Source organism: Mirounga leonina, unplaced genomic scaffold, assembly GCF_011800145.1.
Source record: "Mirounga leonina isolate KUSES-001 unplaced genomic scaffold, KU_Mleo_1.0 Mir_173, whole genome shotgun sequence".
NCBI classification, from domain to species: Eukaryota; Metazoa; Chordata; class Mammalia; order Carnivora; family Phocidae; genus Mirounga; species Mirounga leonina.
This window is the reverse complement of record NW_023270447.1, coordinates 85,350,900-85,365,710: the sequence shown is the minus strand read 5'-3', so window position 1 is coordinate 85,365,710 and position 14,811 is coordinate 85,350,900. Positions and strand designations below refer to the sequence as shown.

Sequence of the window (14,811 nt, the reverse complement as noted above, 5' to 3'; positions counted from 1 at the left end):
GTTTTCCTTACACACACACACACACACACACACACACACACACACACACACCCCTCGTAGACCTCATTTTCCTGTCGTTGGAAAGGAGTAGTTAGACCCAATAGCTGATTGGTGATTTTATGGGGTAAATGGAATCTTATTGTTTGAGAATCTAATGAACACTATGACTCCTTTCTTGGGAAGGTGCAGAAGCATCCACACCCTTTTGTCTGTGGCTTCTGGGAGTGCATGGACCTACATTAAGAAGCCTGGTCCAGAACACTTTTGGGGAAGCCAGGAACTTGCGTGGAGGGCCCCCCTCGCATGACCACCCACACAGAAGGCCTCCCTCCCCAGTGTCTTCCAGGCCTCTGATGAAAGGCCCCTCTGCATTTATAACTGTTGGACAGGCAGTTTCCTCCTGCTGTCTAATGGGGTCAGAGCAAGAGGGTTAGGGTCCTGCGGGAGGAACTCTCTCCACCAGGACAGGATCTGTCCCCCACCGTGCCCAGGACTTCCCCTTGGGCTGGCGTATTCTCAGTACTCTCTGCATGCCTGTCAGAGTGGCTACCGCCAGGCTCTGTCCCAGGGCTTCTCTGAGCTGGAGCTGGAGCTGGGGCTGGGGCTGGGATGTTTCAGGTCTTTGCTTTGTCCCCTTCCCTGCTTCTGGCTCCAAGAAGTTATCACAGTAAATACTAGGGGTTGCTGTGGATTCCGTGTGCTGGGCATGGTGCTAAGTGCTTGCCCAACATGGACTCCTCCCACTCTTACCCCCATTTCACAGACGAGGAAATTCGAGGCTCAAAGAGGTGGTGTTAGTAGCCTGGAACATGCCCTGGGTGGGAGCTAGGATTTGAGCTTGGCCTCTGGGCCTGATGCTGGATGTGTCTGTGCTTTCTGACCCCCAGATGAGGTCGTGCTCAAGTTTGAGATGGGCCACGTGAGAGCGAGGAACCTTGCCTACGACACCCTCCCGGTCCTGATTCATGGCAATGGGCCTACCAAGGTAGGGAGAGGCCCCAGCCCATGGGGAAAGAGCGAGAGAGGGGCCAGACGCCTGAGTCTGCTCTCACCATGACCCCACAGCTTCTCCTTGGGGTCAGGGCCCCCTGGACCCATTGCCACCTTGCTGCCTCTGTCCTCGCGTCTGAGTTCAGCGTGGCGCCTTGTCTCCTTGCTGTGGTGGTCAGTGATGTTCATCCCTGCTCAGCCGCCGGACACAGAGGAGGTCACTGTCCCCATCAGGGTCTCAGCTGGGCCACCTGAGTCATCTGTACCCCGCCATCCCAGGGCAGACTTGTTTCTTTGTGCAACAAACATTTACTGAGTGTTTGCACTGGGATATAAGGCAGAGAGACAGACTGGTTCCTGTGCTCCCGGGCTCAGAAGGAGCTGGGGTGTAGGCCAGACCTCATGGGCCCTGGGGAGCCAGCCCTGGCTCACAGCACACTGCGTCAAGTGTGGTCCTCGACCCCCTCCGTGCCCCCCCCGCTGCACCCCACCCCGTACCGTGTCGGAGTCACGTGGCCAGGAGAGAACAGGGCGAGTGTGAGAGCAGATTTCCTCACCCCGCTCCAGAGCTGCTCAGTGGGACTCTCTGGGGTGGGGAGCTGGGCAGCAAGCTGCATTTTACAAGTTCCTGGCAGATCCAGAGGTGAAGGTACGGCAGAATGCCAAGCCCTCCCTCTGCCCTCAGAGCAGCTTTGGTGATCTCCAGGGGGACAGAACATTCTCTCCAAAACCTGCCCCAAGTAAAGTCACATTCCTGCCTCGTTAGAGGGCTGGGGTGTGGGTACCCCAGGGGCCGATGGAGATGTGACTCAGTGGTTACAGATGGGTGGGCCTGGCCCGGACCCCAATCTCAGACCCCACGTCTCAGACCGCACGTTTCCCTACAGCTGCAGCTGAACTACCTGGGCAACTACATCCCGCGCTTCTGGACCTTCGAGACGGGCTGCGCTGTGTGTGACGAGGGCCTGCGTAGCCTCCAGGGCATTGGGGTACGGCTGCCGGGTGTGAGGGGCTCGGTCTCCTTGGATGGGGAGGAAGAGACTATTGTCTTTGGTGGAAGGTAAAGGGATCACCTTCCTGTCTGGGGTTCCATCTTCCTCTTCACCCAGGCACCTCTTCCTGGAAGCCTTCTCAGATTACACATTGCTCCAGCTCACACCCCACCCCCAGCCATGCCAAAGTTCTGGTTCCTTCAGCCTGAGTCCTCTCCTACAGCCCCCTCTCTTCTCACGGACCTTACTCCTCATTTATAGCTCACTTCAAACACATGCCAGCCAGGCTCTCTGACAGCAGGCCATCAGCCGGTCCTGGCTCCAAGTCTAGGCTCACTCTGCCCAGCTGGGACCTCCTCCTCCTGCTTCCTTCTGGTTCCGCGCCAGTCCCTGCTTTCTGCCTGCCTGCACAGGCTGCTTGGAGCTGCCTGGCCCAGGCCCCTTTCCTGCTAAGTCTGCACACCTCTGCCTCCGGCTCTGGGTCCCTCAGGTCACCCTGGGGGCTCAGCAGTGGCCCAGTGGCTGGACATTGCCAGCCCCTCACGCTGCCCCCCTCCCGGTGCAGGATGAAGCTCTGCCCACAGTCCTGGTTGGCGTGTTCATCGAACAACCCACGCCGTTCCTATCGCTGTTCTTCCAGCGGCTTCTTCGTCTCCGCTACCCCCGGAAGCAGATGCGGCTTTTCATTCACAACCACGTGAGTAGCAGGCCCTTGGTGGGGTCACCGCGTGGCTGGGGTAAAGGCGGACCGGCTGGGTACAGGTGTGACCTTGGGTACATTCCTCAACCTTTCTTTTTTTTTTTTTTAAGATTTTATTCATTTATTTGAGACAGAGAGAATGAGAAACAGAGAGCATGAGAGGGAGGAGGGTCAGAGGGAGAAGCAGACTCCCTGCCGAGCAGGGAGCCCGATGCGGGACTCAATCCCGGGACTCCAGGATCATGACCTGAGCCAAAGGCAGTCGCTTAACCAACTGAGCCACCCAGGCGCCCATTCCTCAACCTTTCTGTGCTTCAGTTTTCTCCTCTCCTAAATCGGGAGAGAAGAGTGCTGACCACGGGGATTTGCTACAAGGGTTCAACAAGTGGGCACATGGGATGCAGGGGCGCCTGCCATGGGGGAGGCACATGATAGGCGCTCCTAGCTGTCCCTGCCTCATTCAGGCCCTCCTGATTTGATTCGGTGACAAATGGGTTTTCATGCTCTGCATACCTTCTGGGGAATCGGGGAGAACCCTGAGGCCTGCTGCTTTGTGGGGAGCAGGCCCAGGCTCAGGATTCCCAGCTCCCTCCCTCTCCTCTCCTTCTTAGCTGGATAAAGTCTCAGCTCTGCTTTTGCTTATCCCAGTTTCCATAACTGGGATGCCAGGTAGACTCTCCAGTCCTACCTGTTGTCCAGGCTTTCTCTGTTGTCTTCCTTCACGTCCTCTTAACTGCCCCATCTAGTATCACCCCTTTCTGAGACGTCTCAGCCCCGACAGTCTGCACCCCATGCCCGGGGCCCCACGCCTAGCTCTGCCTGGGCCACAGACATTCGTTCAGCTGTGCCACATGGAAACAGGAGAAGGGTGTGGGCCCGGCCCTTGGGAGGCTCCTAGCTTCCCTGGAGACATGAAATAGCACAACCAGGGGTGCCTGGGTGGCTCAGTCGTTAGGCGTCTGCCTTCGGCTCAGGTCATGGTCCCAGGGTCCTGGGATCGAGCCCCGCGTCGGGCTCCCTGCTCGGCGGGAAGCCTGCTTCTCCCTCTCCGACTCCCCCTGCTTGTGTTCCTTCTCTCACTGTGTCTCTTTCTGTCAGATAAATAAAATCTTTAAAAAAAAAAAAAAAAAGAAATAGCACAACCATGAATTCCGAGTCTGTGACTGGGTGTGGAAGAAGAGAGCTGTCACAGGCCTTCTTTGGGGTCCTTCTGTGTGCTCCGTCTGTCTTGTCGGCTCCTGACAGTGACCCCACGAGGGAGGCACAATCGCCTTCCCATTTTACAAGGGAGGACACCAGAGCTGAGACAGGGGAAGTGGCTGGTCCAAGGTCACGCAGCTGACTGTAGCAGAGCGGGGCTTCGCTCTAAATCCTGGGTTTGGTTCTAGGGTTCCCGCTCTTTCCACTTCCCCAGGCAAGGGGCCCGGGTATGGACTGTTGTTTTTCCAAGTGTGGCCCAAGGATCACCTGGAGCGTTTTGCAACGAAGCAGATCCCTGGGCCACACTCCAGACCAGAATAAATGACTCTGGATATGGGACCTGTGGGGTTGGGGGTGCTGTCCTAGTGACAGAGGCTCTTAAGAGGCCCGTGGGCCTGGCCTGGTCCAGGGAGGATGCTCAAGGATGGCTGGGGAAGGGCACTCCAGGCAGGAGGCCTGGCATGGGCAGAGGTCTGGAGGTAGGAGAGCCAATGGCCAACAGTGTGCGGGGAACGAAGGGGAGTGGCCTGCAGTCGCAGAGGGTGCTCCAGTCCTGGGGGGTGGAAGCCTGTGTCCCCATCCTCACCCTCCCGTCCCCCACCCCTAGGAGCAACACCATAAGGCTCAGGTGGAGCAGTTCCTGGCAGAGCACGGTGGCGAGTACCAGTCCGTGAAACTGGTGGGCCCCGAGGTTCGGGTGGCCAATGCTGACGCCAGGAACATGGGCGCGTGAGTTGGGGGCCAGTGCACCATGGTGTCTCTCTGACGGTGGTGGGCGTGGCAGGGGCGGGGGCTGGTCCCAGGGTGTCAGGAGCATGGAGCCAGATGCTATGTGTGTTCTCCAGCAAGTTCCTGCCCCTTTCTGGGCCTCAGTGTCCCCATCTGTCAAATGGGGAAATGCTCTCTGCCCTGCCCACCTGGGGGCTCCTGGGTGGGGCTGAGCAGTGTCATTTGGGTGCAGGAAGGAAATCAGAGAAAGAGGAAGAACTGGAGGGCCAGAAGTAGATAAATGCTAACAGAGACCATCTCTGATTTTTCCCTTATTATTCAAACAAACAAACAAGTCATCTGTGTTGACCGTGGAAGAATTAGTCCAGATCCAAGGCTGGTGAACTTTTCTGTAAAGGCCTAGGTAGTAAATCCGTGTGCATCGGCCCTGTGGTGTAGCATGATGGACGTGACTATGCTCCAACAGAATTTTATTTATGGACCCTGAAATTTAAATTTCATATGGTTTTTATGTCACTTTAAGAAAAATTTTCCCCCCAACCATTTAAAACTGCAGACAGTCTTTAGCTCATGAGCTGTGCGATACCAGGCAGGGGGCTGGATTTGGACCGTGGACTCCACAGTTTGCTGAGCCCTGGGCCAGATAAACAAAAAGAGCATACATCTGTAAGGCTTTCAGGCCAGGTCACCAAACTGCGCTTCGGAAGGGCAGAGCCAGTTTACCCCCTAGCCCTGGGCAGTGTAGGACTACCTGTCCGGGGGCCGTGCTCTCCCCAGTACAGGGGTTTGCAGGGCAACCTGACACCAGCTGCTGAGTGAGCTCTGGGTGTTCACCTTGAGAGCCTAGTATAGTAGCCCACGGTCTGGGTCCCAACCTGCACTGGGGCTGGCCTGGCCCCTCTAAACACCCTTGGCTGGTTCCCTGTGGTCATGGATGGGGACAGGCCCGGAGAGCACAGCTGCAGGGCGCTCCGGGACCCTGGGTGAGGAGAGGATGGCGCCAGAGCCCCAGCCCCGCTAACCCCAGGTCCCCAACCTGCAGGGAACTGTGCCGGCAGGACCGTAGCTGTACCTACTACTTCAGCGTGGACGCCGACGTGGCCCTGACTGAGCCGAAAACCCTGCGCCTACTGATCGAGCAGAACAAGTGAGGCTTGTGGGTGGGTGGCAGCAGTCGGCCGGCAGGCCTTCCGAGCCCCGGCTCCCACTCCGGGCCCACCCTGCCATGCCTTCCTCGCCCGCCTTCACCTCGGCCTCCCCTCCTACCCTACCCTGCGCCTGCCCCAGCCTGGCAACCTCATCTTGGTCCAGGATGTTCCCTCCTCCCTGCTACCAGCCACGCTGGCCCTCCCACCCTCTGCCCCTGGCTGCCCCATTGGGAGGGGGCGGGGACCCTAGCTGGGCCAGCCCCCCGCTCCAGGCCCTGCCCCAGGGGGTGCTTGCAGGTTGAAAGGCCCTCATCCTCTCCTTCCCCACACCCAGTTAGATCTGCCCCAGACTCCCCGTGGGCCGAGGGACTCCCACTGAGGTGCTCCCTTCCTCAGGAACATCATCGCCCCCTTGATGACCCGCCATGGGAGGCTGTGGTCAAACTTCTGGGGCGCGCTGAGTGCAGATGGCTACTACGCCCGCTCCGAGGACTATGTGGACATTGTGCAGGGCCGGCGTGTGTGAGTACCTGCGGGATGGGAACCCCCGCCTCTGCTTCCCCCCAGTAGTCCTGTCCTTGAAGCCCTTGAATTCCTGCTGGACCCAAAGCGAGGAACACTGCAGTCAAACACCTGGAAGGACTTCCTGACAATTATCCTGCGCCCGTGTGCCCAAATCAGCACTGTTGTGCCCTCCCAGCCGGTGACTTCCCCTCCCCCGGGGCCTCGGCCCGCAGCCTGTGACCAGCCTGCGGCCCCCTCCATCCTCTTCTCTCACCCTTAGGGGCGTCTGGAACGTGCCCTACATCTCGAACGTCTACCTGATCAAGGGCAGTGCCCTGCGGGCCGAGCTGCAGCAGACAGACCTTTTCCACCACAGCAAGCTGGACCCCGACATGGCCTTCTGTGCCAATATCCGGCAGCAGGTCGGCCTGGGCTGGGCAGTCAGAGGAGGCCCTATTGATGGAGAAGGTGGTCTCTATCTGCCACCTTACGCCCGGGAGCTTCTGAGATGCCAGGGCCTGGTGGGGGGCACTTGGGGCACCAGGCATGATGGCCGGCCCTTGGGGTCCGTGGGGATCATGTTAGTGGACCCAGTTTCTGCACCCCTCTATTTGATGTACATTTCCAATAGAGCCAAAACCCCCAAACTTTCCATCTAAATATACTCCAAGTAACGTGCCCGAGAGACACCCTTACCATGCCCCTGCACCCCACCCAGTATGTTTTTGTGGTTATTTTTTTAAAAGTGACAGCATGATGACGTTTTCCCCATGCCCAAAACTTCAGGACCGGACGCCATCCTTTGCTTTTACACATTTGTTCTTTCATTGCCATTCGGTCCTCCAGGAAGCCCTCCTTGATTGTATCCCATGTCAGGCCTGGGCTGGGTGCTGGGGAGATGAGATGGGGTGACCCGCACTTGGTTCCCTGATCTCCAACTTAATGGGCAGAGGAGGCTGCAGCCGTGCCTCTCCTGGGCCGTGCATGGGACTATGGGGGTGGGGGTGGGGGTGGGGGTCTCTTCCATCGGCCTGTTCTCCCTAGGATGTGTTCATGTTCCTGACCAACCGGCACACCTTTGGCCGCCTGCTCTCCCTGGACAGCTACCAGACCAGCCACCTCCACAATGACCTCTGGGAGGTGTTCAGCAACCCTGAGGTGAGGCCCTGGCTGGATGGGCAGGGGAGGGAGAATAAGGGACTCCAGTGAACCTGTGGGTTGAGCCTGAGAAGGGGTGGGGCCCCGTAGGCCACTGGCATTCCTCCGCCCCAGGGACCCAGTTGGGCAGGGGAGGGCTCTTGGGAGGCAGCGCCATCTAGTGGAGGAGGAGGGACCAGGAGTCAGGCCTCCGTTGGTGGACCATCAGTTGAGCCTCTCAGTCTTTGGGGCCTCGGTTCTCTTAGCTCTAAAATGGGTATACTATCCCAGCCTCACTCACTTCTGAGGGTGTCGTGAAGGTCAGAGGAGGAGCAAGTGCTGAAATGTTCCTAGACGTTGTGAGCTTGTGGCTGACGTGGGTCCACACACACACCTGCACCCACATGCACGTACACACGCAGACACCAGCCCCTGCAGGCGCACATTCACCCATATTGCACGGGGGAGGAACTGGGGGAGGAACCCTCTCTTGGAGCTTCCTGTGGAGTTGGGCAAGGGGTGAGCCCAGCTGGCCCAGGCCAGGCCTGAGGACCCCACCTGCATGCCCCCCCACCCCCACCCCCCAGGACTGGAAGGAGAAGTACATCCACGAGAACTACACCAAGGCCTTGGCAGGGAAGCTGGTAGAGATGGTAAGGACTGGGCACCTCTGGGGACAAAGGACTGGACAGCACTTGCTGTCGGGGATGAAGGACAGAGGGAGGAAACTAGCTGCCCCAGGGGAGGCGGGGAGGCACCTTTCTGGGCCCCGGCAGGCTTGGGCGAGGGAGTAGGTGGTAGGATGGCCCCTCCTCCTTTTGTCACTTCCCAGCTGGAGTCTGCAGGGGCCTTGGGACCTTGGGTTTCTCCTCGGCCCAGGCCCAGGTGAGAAAGAGGAAGAACATCCCCGAATGTGGTCTCAGCTGGGGACCAGGGGTCAGTAGCGAGAAACTATGCACATTCCTGTCCTGGCCTTGCACTGGGAGCCCTTGGCTGAGAAGGGCCAGCACTGAGCTCTGCTTCCTTCCCCCTTTAGCGACTCGCAGACCAGGGCCTGGGGAAGGGCCTGGGCTGCATGAGGGGCCTTGCCCGTGGCGGCTGCCGCAGAGGGCTGTGGGGGCGGGGGAGGTGCTGCGGGGCCCCTCTGGACCCCTGTGACTGAGTCCCCCCCCCTCCCCAGCCTTGCCCAGACGTCTACTGGTTCCCCATCTTCACGGAGGCGGCCTGTGACGAACTGGTGGAGGAGATGGAGCACTATGGCCAGTGGTCTCTGGGAGATAACAAGGTGGGCACAGTGCCTGGACTGGGGATGCAGGGAGGCCGCCCCTCCGCCCACGCCTGCCCTCCGGGCTCTTTCCTTGGGAAGCCAGCCAGCCTCTCTGGGACTCTTCAGATGGGTGCTCTGGCACTTAGGAGTGGGGGAGATTGAGAAATGGGATGGAGTGTGGGTCCCCAAGCTGCCGGGACCATGAGATGACTGGGAGCCTCCTTAATCTTGAACTGCTAGATTTCCAGTTCCTGGTTTGTTATTAGAATGATTTAGCTTCCTTTACGAGATTGGGTGTGTCATGGGGGAGGAACGAGCAAGTGTGGGATGAGGCAGAATTAGGAACATCAGTGCCATGTTGACCAGACAGCAGAAGCAGGGGGCATGTCGGGCTGAGGAGGACATGCGTTCCCCGGAGGAGGAATCCTATACCTGCATTCATCTTGGAAAGTTCAGGGAACATTTTTTTTTTTTTAAGAGGGGAAGGGGGTGCAGAGGGAGAGAGAGAATCTTAAGTAGGCTCCACTCCATGCTCAGCGTGGAGCCTGACGCACGGTTCGATCCCACAACCCTGAGATCATGACCTGAGCCGAAATCAAGTCGGACACTCAACCGACTGAGCCACCCAGGCGCCCCAAGTTCGGGGAGCACTTTTAAAGGCACGTGAGCCCACGGGCCTGTGTGCCTCAGAGCCTGACTAACGTTTGACCTGGCAGCTGGACCTAATCCACGGGCTTTGGTGGCTGAGATAATCTCCAGAAGCCAGTAACTGGGATAGTCCAGGCTTTCTGGGGTCTGGCTGGCCCTCGTCCTCCAGGGCCCAGGTCAGCGCTGGGACTCTAGGCCCGACCTAACCCATGGCCCTCTGCACTGGTTTTCTCTGCAGTGTCACAAATTCCCACACAGCTTCACAACTTCAAACCACACCCACATATCCTCTGCGTGTTTCTGTGGGTCGGGAGTCCTCGTGTGGTTTAGCCGTATCCTCCGCTCAGGGTCTCACGAGGCTGCAGTCGAGATGTCAGCCAGGACTGGGGTCTCCTCTGAGGCTCGGGGCCCTACTCTGAGCTTCTGGGGCAGAATTGACGTCCCTGCTTCCTCCAGCTGGCAGGAGAGTCTCTCTCTTCAAGATCCTCGTTTAAGTGCCCACCTGGGACAGCCTCCCTTGTGATGAACCCAAAGTCAACGAACTAGTCACCTTACTTCTCTCTGCAGAGGCCCCTCACTTGGCCCCCTACCAGGGGGCCTTTTCCCATCACATTCACTGGCCAGGGGGTGGGGGTCAGACAGCCCACACCCCAGGTGGCCGTCTTCGAACTCCGCTTACCACGCTTCCCTCGGTCATGGTCATTTCCAGGACAGCCGCATCCAGGGTGGCTACGAAAACGTGCCCACCATCGACATCCACATGAACCAGATCAGCTTTGAGCGGGAGTGGCACAAGTTCCTGGTGGAGTACATCGCCCCCATGACGGAGAAGCTCTACCCCGGCTACTATACCAGGGTGGGCGCGCCTGGGAGGCCACCGGGGTGGGGGCAGGGCTGGAGTGGCTCGGGAGGGGAGGGGGGAAAGGGAAGAGGGCAGCCCCAGCTTGCAGGTGAGGCCTGGACGTTTGGTCTCCAGGTGGGTGTGCAGTCTCCTCCCATGGTTGGGGGAGTGGGGGGGCTCTGGAAGGAGTCCAAGATAGGGGCAGCCCACCTTGCCTCTGGCCTCTGACCGCACCCCTTTGACTCCTTCCTCCATGTCCTTAAATCCCTCCTCGGTAATGCCTTTGCAGGCCCCCCAAACGAGCCAGTGCACCCATCCCTCTCTCAGCTCTCCACTGAGAACCTGTTGACGGCCCCCTTTGGCTTTTGCCCTCCTTCCCTCCCTCACTGCCTCGTGCGCAAGCTTTTCTCCAGACCCCTGCTTCCACTGCCTGGGCCCTGCCCTCAAGCAATTGGCAGCCTGCCTAGTTGCCATGAAGGGTTGTAAGGATTTGGTTCACTCCTTCTGCCCTGCTTCCCTCCCCTCCTCTTCTCCCTCTCTCCTCTCCCTTTCCTTCCCTTCCTTCTGTCCTTTCCTCCCTCCGCACATTTTTACCGAGAACCTCCCCTAGGCCGGGCTCTGGGGAGCACCACGTGAAACCCTGCCCTCCGAGAGCCAACATTCCCGGAGACCGGATGAGGGGCCCCTTCTGTGCACCCCAGCCTCTCCCGCTCTTCAGCGGCCCTGGTTCTCTTTCTCGCTCCCTTGACACAGGCCCAATTCGACCTGGCCTTTGTTGTCCGCTACAAGCCGGACGAGCAGCCCTCGCTCATGCCGCACCATGATGCCTCCACCTTCACCATCAACATCGCCCTGAACCGGGTTGGCGTGGATTACGAGGTGAGCAGCTTACAGGGTGGTTGAGGAGGCGGCGGGGCCCAAGGGGCCCGGTGCCGGAGAACCAGAGAGAAAGGGAAGGCCTCCGTGCTCGCGGAGCAGGGGCACAGGAGGTCAGAGGTCAGACTGCGTGGACCTGGGGCCTGCCTGCCGACTCTCGCCAGCTCTGTGGCCTCGGACATGTTTCTTAGGCTCTCGGTTTCCTCGTATCTTAGATGGGAAAATGTAGGGCGCCCTTCATAGAAACGCTATGAGAATTCCATGAGCTCATCCAGGTGAGTGCTTACGTGGACGCCCAGTAAGCACTCAAGGCCTGAGAGCTGTTTGTGATGATGAGTTTAGGGCTTCCGTCATTCTTGGAAGTAAGGGCTGCTTTCGGGATGGCGGGACGGGGTCAGTCCAGGTGTGGGCCTCAGGCTTGTGGCTGGACGGGAGAGCTGGGGAAACCAAGAGGATGGGGGGTGGAGAGGGGACAGTTCTGGGGGCCTCAAGGCCCCACGGAAGGCCTCTGGGTGTGATCACCTGGGGGGGCCATTCATTCATTCCTTTACTCATGCTACTATTTCTTTTTTTTTTTTTTTGAAGATTTTATTTATTTATTTTGACAGAGAGAGATATAGCGAGAGAGGGAACACAAGCAGGGGGAGTGGGAGAGGGAGAAGCAGGCTTTCTGAGGAGCAGGGAGCCCGATGCGGGGCTCGATCCCAGGACCCTGGGATCACAACCTGAGCCCAAGGCAGACGCTTAACGACTGAGCCACCCAGGCGCCCCTTAAGCTATTTCTAAGTGTTTCGGGAACTCAGTCCTGGCCTGGCCACAGTGAAAGACACCCATACAAACACCTCTCATTTTTTTGGAGAGTTTACCATGTACCAGGGGTTCTCCTAGGGGACAATCCCCCCCCCCCCGCCCCGTGCCAGCCCCTGGGGACATTGGCAATATCTGAAGATATTTTTGGTTGTCACAACTGTGGTGGTGCTGCTGAGAGCTAGCGAGTAGAGGCTGGGCGCCCAGGATAGCCCCCCACCAAAGGAGAATTCCCTGGCCCCTGGCAATGATGGCTGAAAAACAGTACACATGTACTTAGTACCATTGAACCGCACACTTCAAAGTGTTTACGATGGTAAAGTTTATGTCACGTGTCTTTTTCGCCCAATTAAAAAAAAGAATTTTCTGGCCACAAATGTCCACAGTGCTGAGGCTGAGAAAGCCGTCCGTAAGCTCTTACTCATCTCACTGAATTCTCATGACCCTGTGAGGTTAATGCCCATTTCCCAGAAGGGAAAACTGAGGCCTGGGTTGGTGACAAAGTTGGTAAAGCACGTAGCCGGCATTTGCCCAGGGCTGCCTGACTCCCAGGCCGGGCGTCCCCGGTGGGCTGTGCCGAGGGCCGCGGGGCACCCTCCCCCGCCCCTGGGGGCGCTTAGAAGAATCCCGGCGGTGGTGGGGGAAGGGACCTGCTTCCCCTTGGAGAACTGATACTTCCCGTCTTCCAGGGCGGGGGCTGTCGGTTCCTGCGCTATAACTGTTCCATCCGAGCCCCACGGAAGGGCTGGACCCTCATGCACCCTGGGCGACTGACGCACTACCATGAGGGGCTCCCCACCACCAGGGGCACCCGCTACATTGCCGTGTCCTTCGTCGATCCCTAATGGGCCAGGCCAGGCCACCTCGGACCTCTTCCTCTTTGCCAACAACCACTGCCCAGCAGCACTCTGGGGCCTCGGGGTCCCAGCCTCCAGGCGCCCCCATCGGAGAGACTCGGCCACAAGCCAGAGGCAGAGCCCACCTCCTCGGCTGGGGCTTTCATGGTGCTCTGGACCCTGCCCAGGGAGACACTGTTCCTGTTCATTGCTTTGTAGCAACTTGTCCTTTTCCCACCCGGCTTCCTGAAAAAACCCAGGCCTCTGCCTCTGCTTCTTCTGTGGGGGTGGGGGTGGGGGGGTCCTTGAGCAGAACAGGTGCTTAGCCAGCTGCCCAGAGAGGCTCTAGGGGCGACAGGGCACCCCCGGAGCTCCTCCCAGGCAGAACCGCAGCCCCAGGACTTCTGCTTCGGGCCTCGGGGCAAACACAGAGACCTGGATCAGATTCAGCGCTCTCCCTGCCCCTGGGGACTGCTGAAGCCCCTTCCTCCATGGCTCCTGTCGTGGGAGCAGAACCTTGTGCCCTGGAGAGAATGACTCGGAAAATCTCCTGGGAGACGGGAAAGGTATCAATGCCACAGCTTTGTCCTCGGCGTGCGGGGAAGGAGTGAGACGCCCACACACTGCAGTGCGTCACCCTGTCCTGGATCCCTCCGGAGAGAGGGACAGATGGTCAGAAACAGGAGAGTTTCTATTAAAGGTCATTCAAACCACGGAGTGGGAGATGCTTGGGTGGGCGAGTGTGTACAGGGAGAGTGCAGGGAGACGTTTAAGAGCCCAGGGCTGCCCAGAAGGGCTATGTCGGCAGACGTGGTGACGTGTGTTTCCCAGATGCAGTCATGTGTGATCCCTGTGTCGTCTGTGGATTCCGGAAAGCCTTACCCATGAGCCAGGCACAGGCCGCTGGGGCATAGTTCATCCTCTCTCAAGATCTGCATCGAGTGTTCCCTCCTCCCTGAAGCCTTTGCTGAGCACCCTTCCCGCAAACAGGAATATTGGAGAACATAGAGCCCTGGTGGCCCCCAGCATGCCCTCGGCACACTCTGTGTCTAGCACTGATAACACTTTGGGGCGTTTGTTAATCATGAGGGCCAACGTCTATCCATCCCTTGCTGTGGGCTGGGCATTGTGCATGTCCAGCACCCAGCCCTCTGGGCTAGGGGCTGTCAATGCTTTTTTTTAAAGATTCTACTTATTTATTTGAAAGAGAGAGAACACGTACAAGCAGGAAGGAGAGGGAGAAGCAGGCTCCCTGCTGAGCAGAGAGCCCAACGCAGGGCTCAATCCCAGGACCCCGGGATCATGACCTGAGCAGAAGGCAGACGCTTAACCCACCCAGGCGCCCCTGTCATTTCCTTTTTATAGATGAGGAACTGTAGGCTTGGGGGAGCCCAGGAAGGTCACAGGAGTAAGTGGTAAGGGAGAGGGCTCTTCGCTAGACATCTGGTCCCTTCCCCCCCAGGCAGCCCTACAGTCAGCAGTGGGGCCAGAAATCCGAACTGCAACTTCAGTCCACAGTGACCCAGTGTGGTTAAGTGCCTCAGTGGCCGGAAGAACCAGTAAGAGTAGCGGGAAGCGTCTGGGTCTTCTGTGATGTTATGCTTAGTGAGGGTGATTTCCTTCCCCAGGAGATATTTGGCAACGTCTGAAGTCATTTTTGGTTGTGACACCTGGGAAAGGGGTGAGGGGTGCTGCTGTCACCCATTTGTAGAGGCCAGGATGGCCTTAAATACCCTGCAGGGCACAGGACGGCCCCTCCCCCAAGGAATTAAGCTGAGACAGAAGCCTGGTTACCAGATGCCATTTATGCAGGGTCCTGGAGGTGGGGGAGGCTCCCAGGAGCAGACTCTGTGTCAGGTGGCTGGGGCCAGCAAGGCACAGATGGGATCAGAGAATGCAGGTTGGCTGGGTGTGGGCGGTGGTGGGGGTCAGCTTGTACAAGCCCATTTCCCCAGGCTCGGGAGGGCTGGACTTCATCGCTTCAAAAGACGTTCCAAGGTTTTGTGTGTGTGTTCTAAAGATAATTTTAAGTGTTTCATCTTTTTTAAGTGACCCAGGGCGAATTCATGTAGTGCAAATCTTAGTCCCTTTCCTGTCTCACCCCTGGCTACAGCGTTCTCCCCAGAAGCGACCTTG

General features: G+C 58.4%; 1 protein-coding gene across 1 annotated transcript in view; it reads left to right on the top strand.

Annotated features, from left to right (window-relative positions):
• Positions 1-13,388, top strand: part of PLOD1 (procollagen-lysine,2-oxoglutarate 5-dioxygenase 1) — a 25,832-nt gene extending 12,444 nt beyond the window's left edge. Inside the window, exons 7-19 of the mRNA XM_035019781.1 lie at positions 888-985; positions 1,878-1,979; positions 2,548-2,679; positions 4,490-4,611; positions 5,654-5,758; positions 6,156-6,281; positions 6,544-6,685; positions 7,308-7,421; positions 7,988-8,053; positions 8,581-8,685; positions 10,025-10,171; positions 10,910-11,035; positions 12,529-13,388. Of these exons, the coding sequence (XP_034875672.1) occupies positions 888-985; positions 1,878-1,979; positions 2,548-2,679; positions 4,490-4,611; positions 5,654-5,758; positions 6,156-6,281; positions 6,544-6,685; positions 7,308-7,421; positions 7,988-8,053; positions 8,581-8,685; positions 10,025-10,171; positions 10,910-11,035; positions 12,529-12,684 (1,541 nt within the window). The 3' untranslated portion in view covers positions 12,685-13,388. The remainder of the gene's footprint in view (positions 1-887; positions 986-1,877; positions 1,980-2,547; positions 2,680-4,489; positions 4,612-5,653; positions 5,759-6,155; positions 6,282-6,543; positions 6,686-7,307; positions 7,422-7,987; positions 8,054-8,580; positions 8,686-10,024; positions 10,172-10,909; positions 11,036-12,528) is intronic.
• The last annotated feature ends 1,423 nt before the right edge of the window (positions 13,389-14,811 follow it).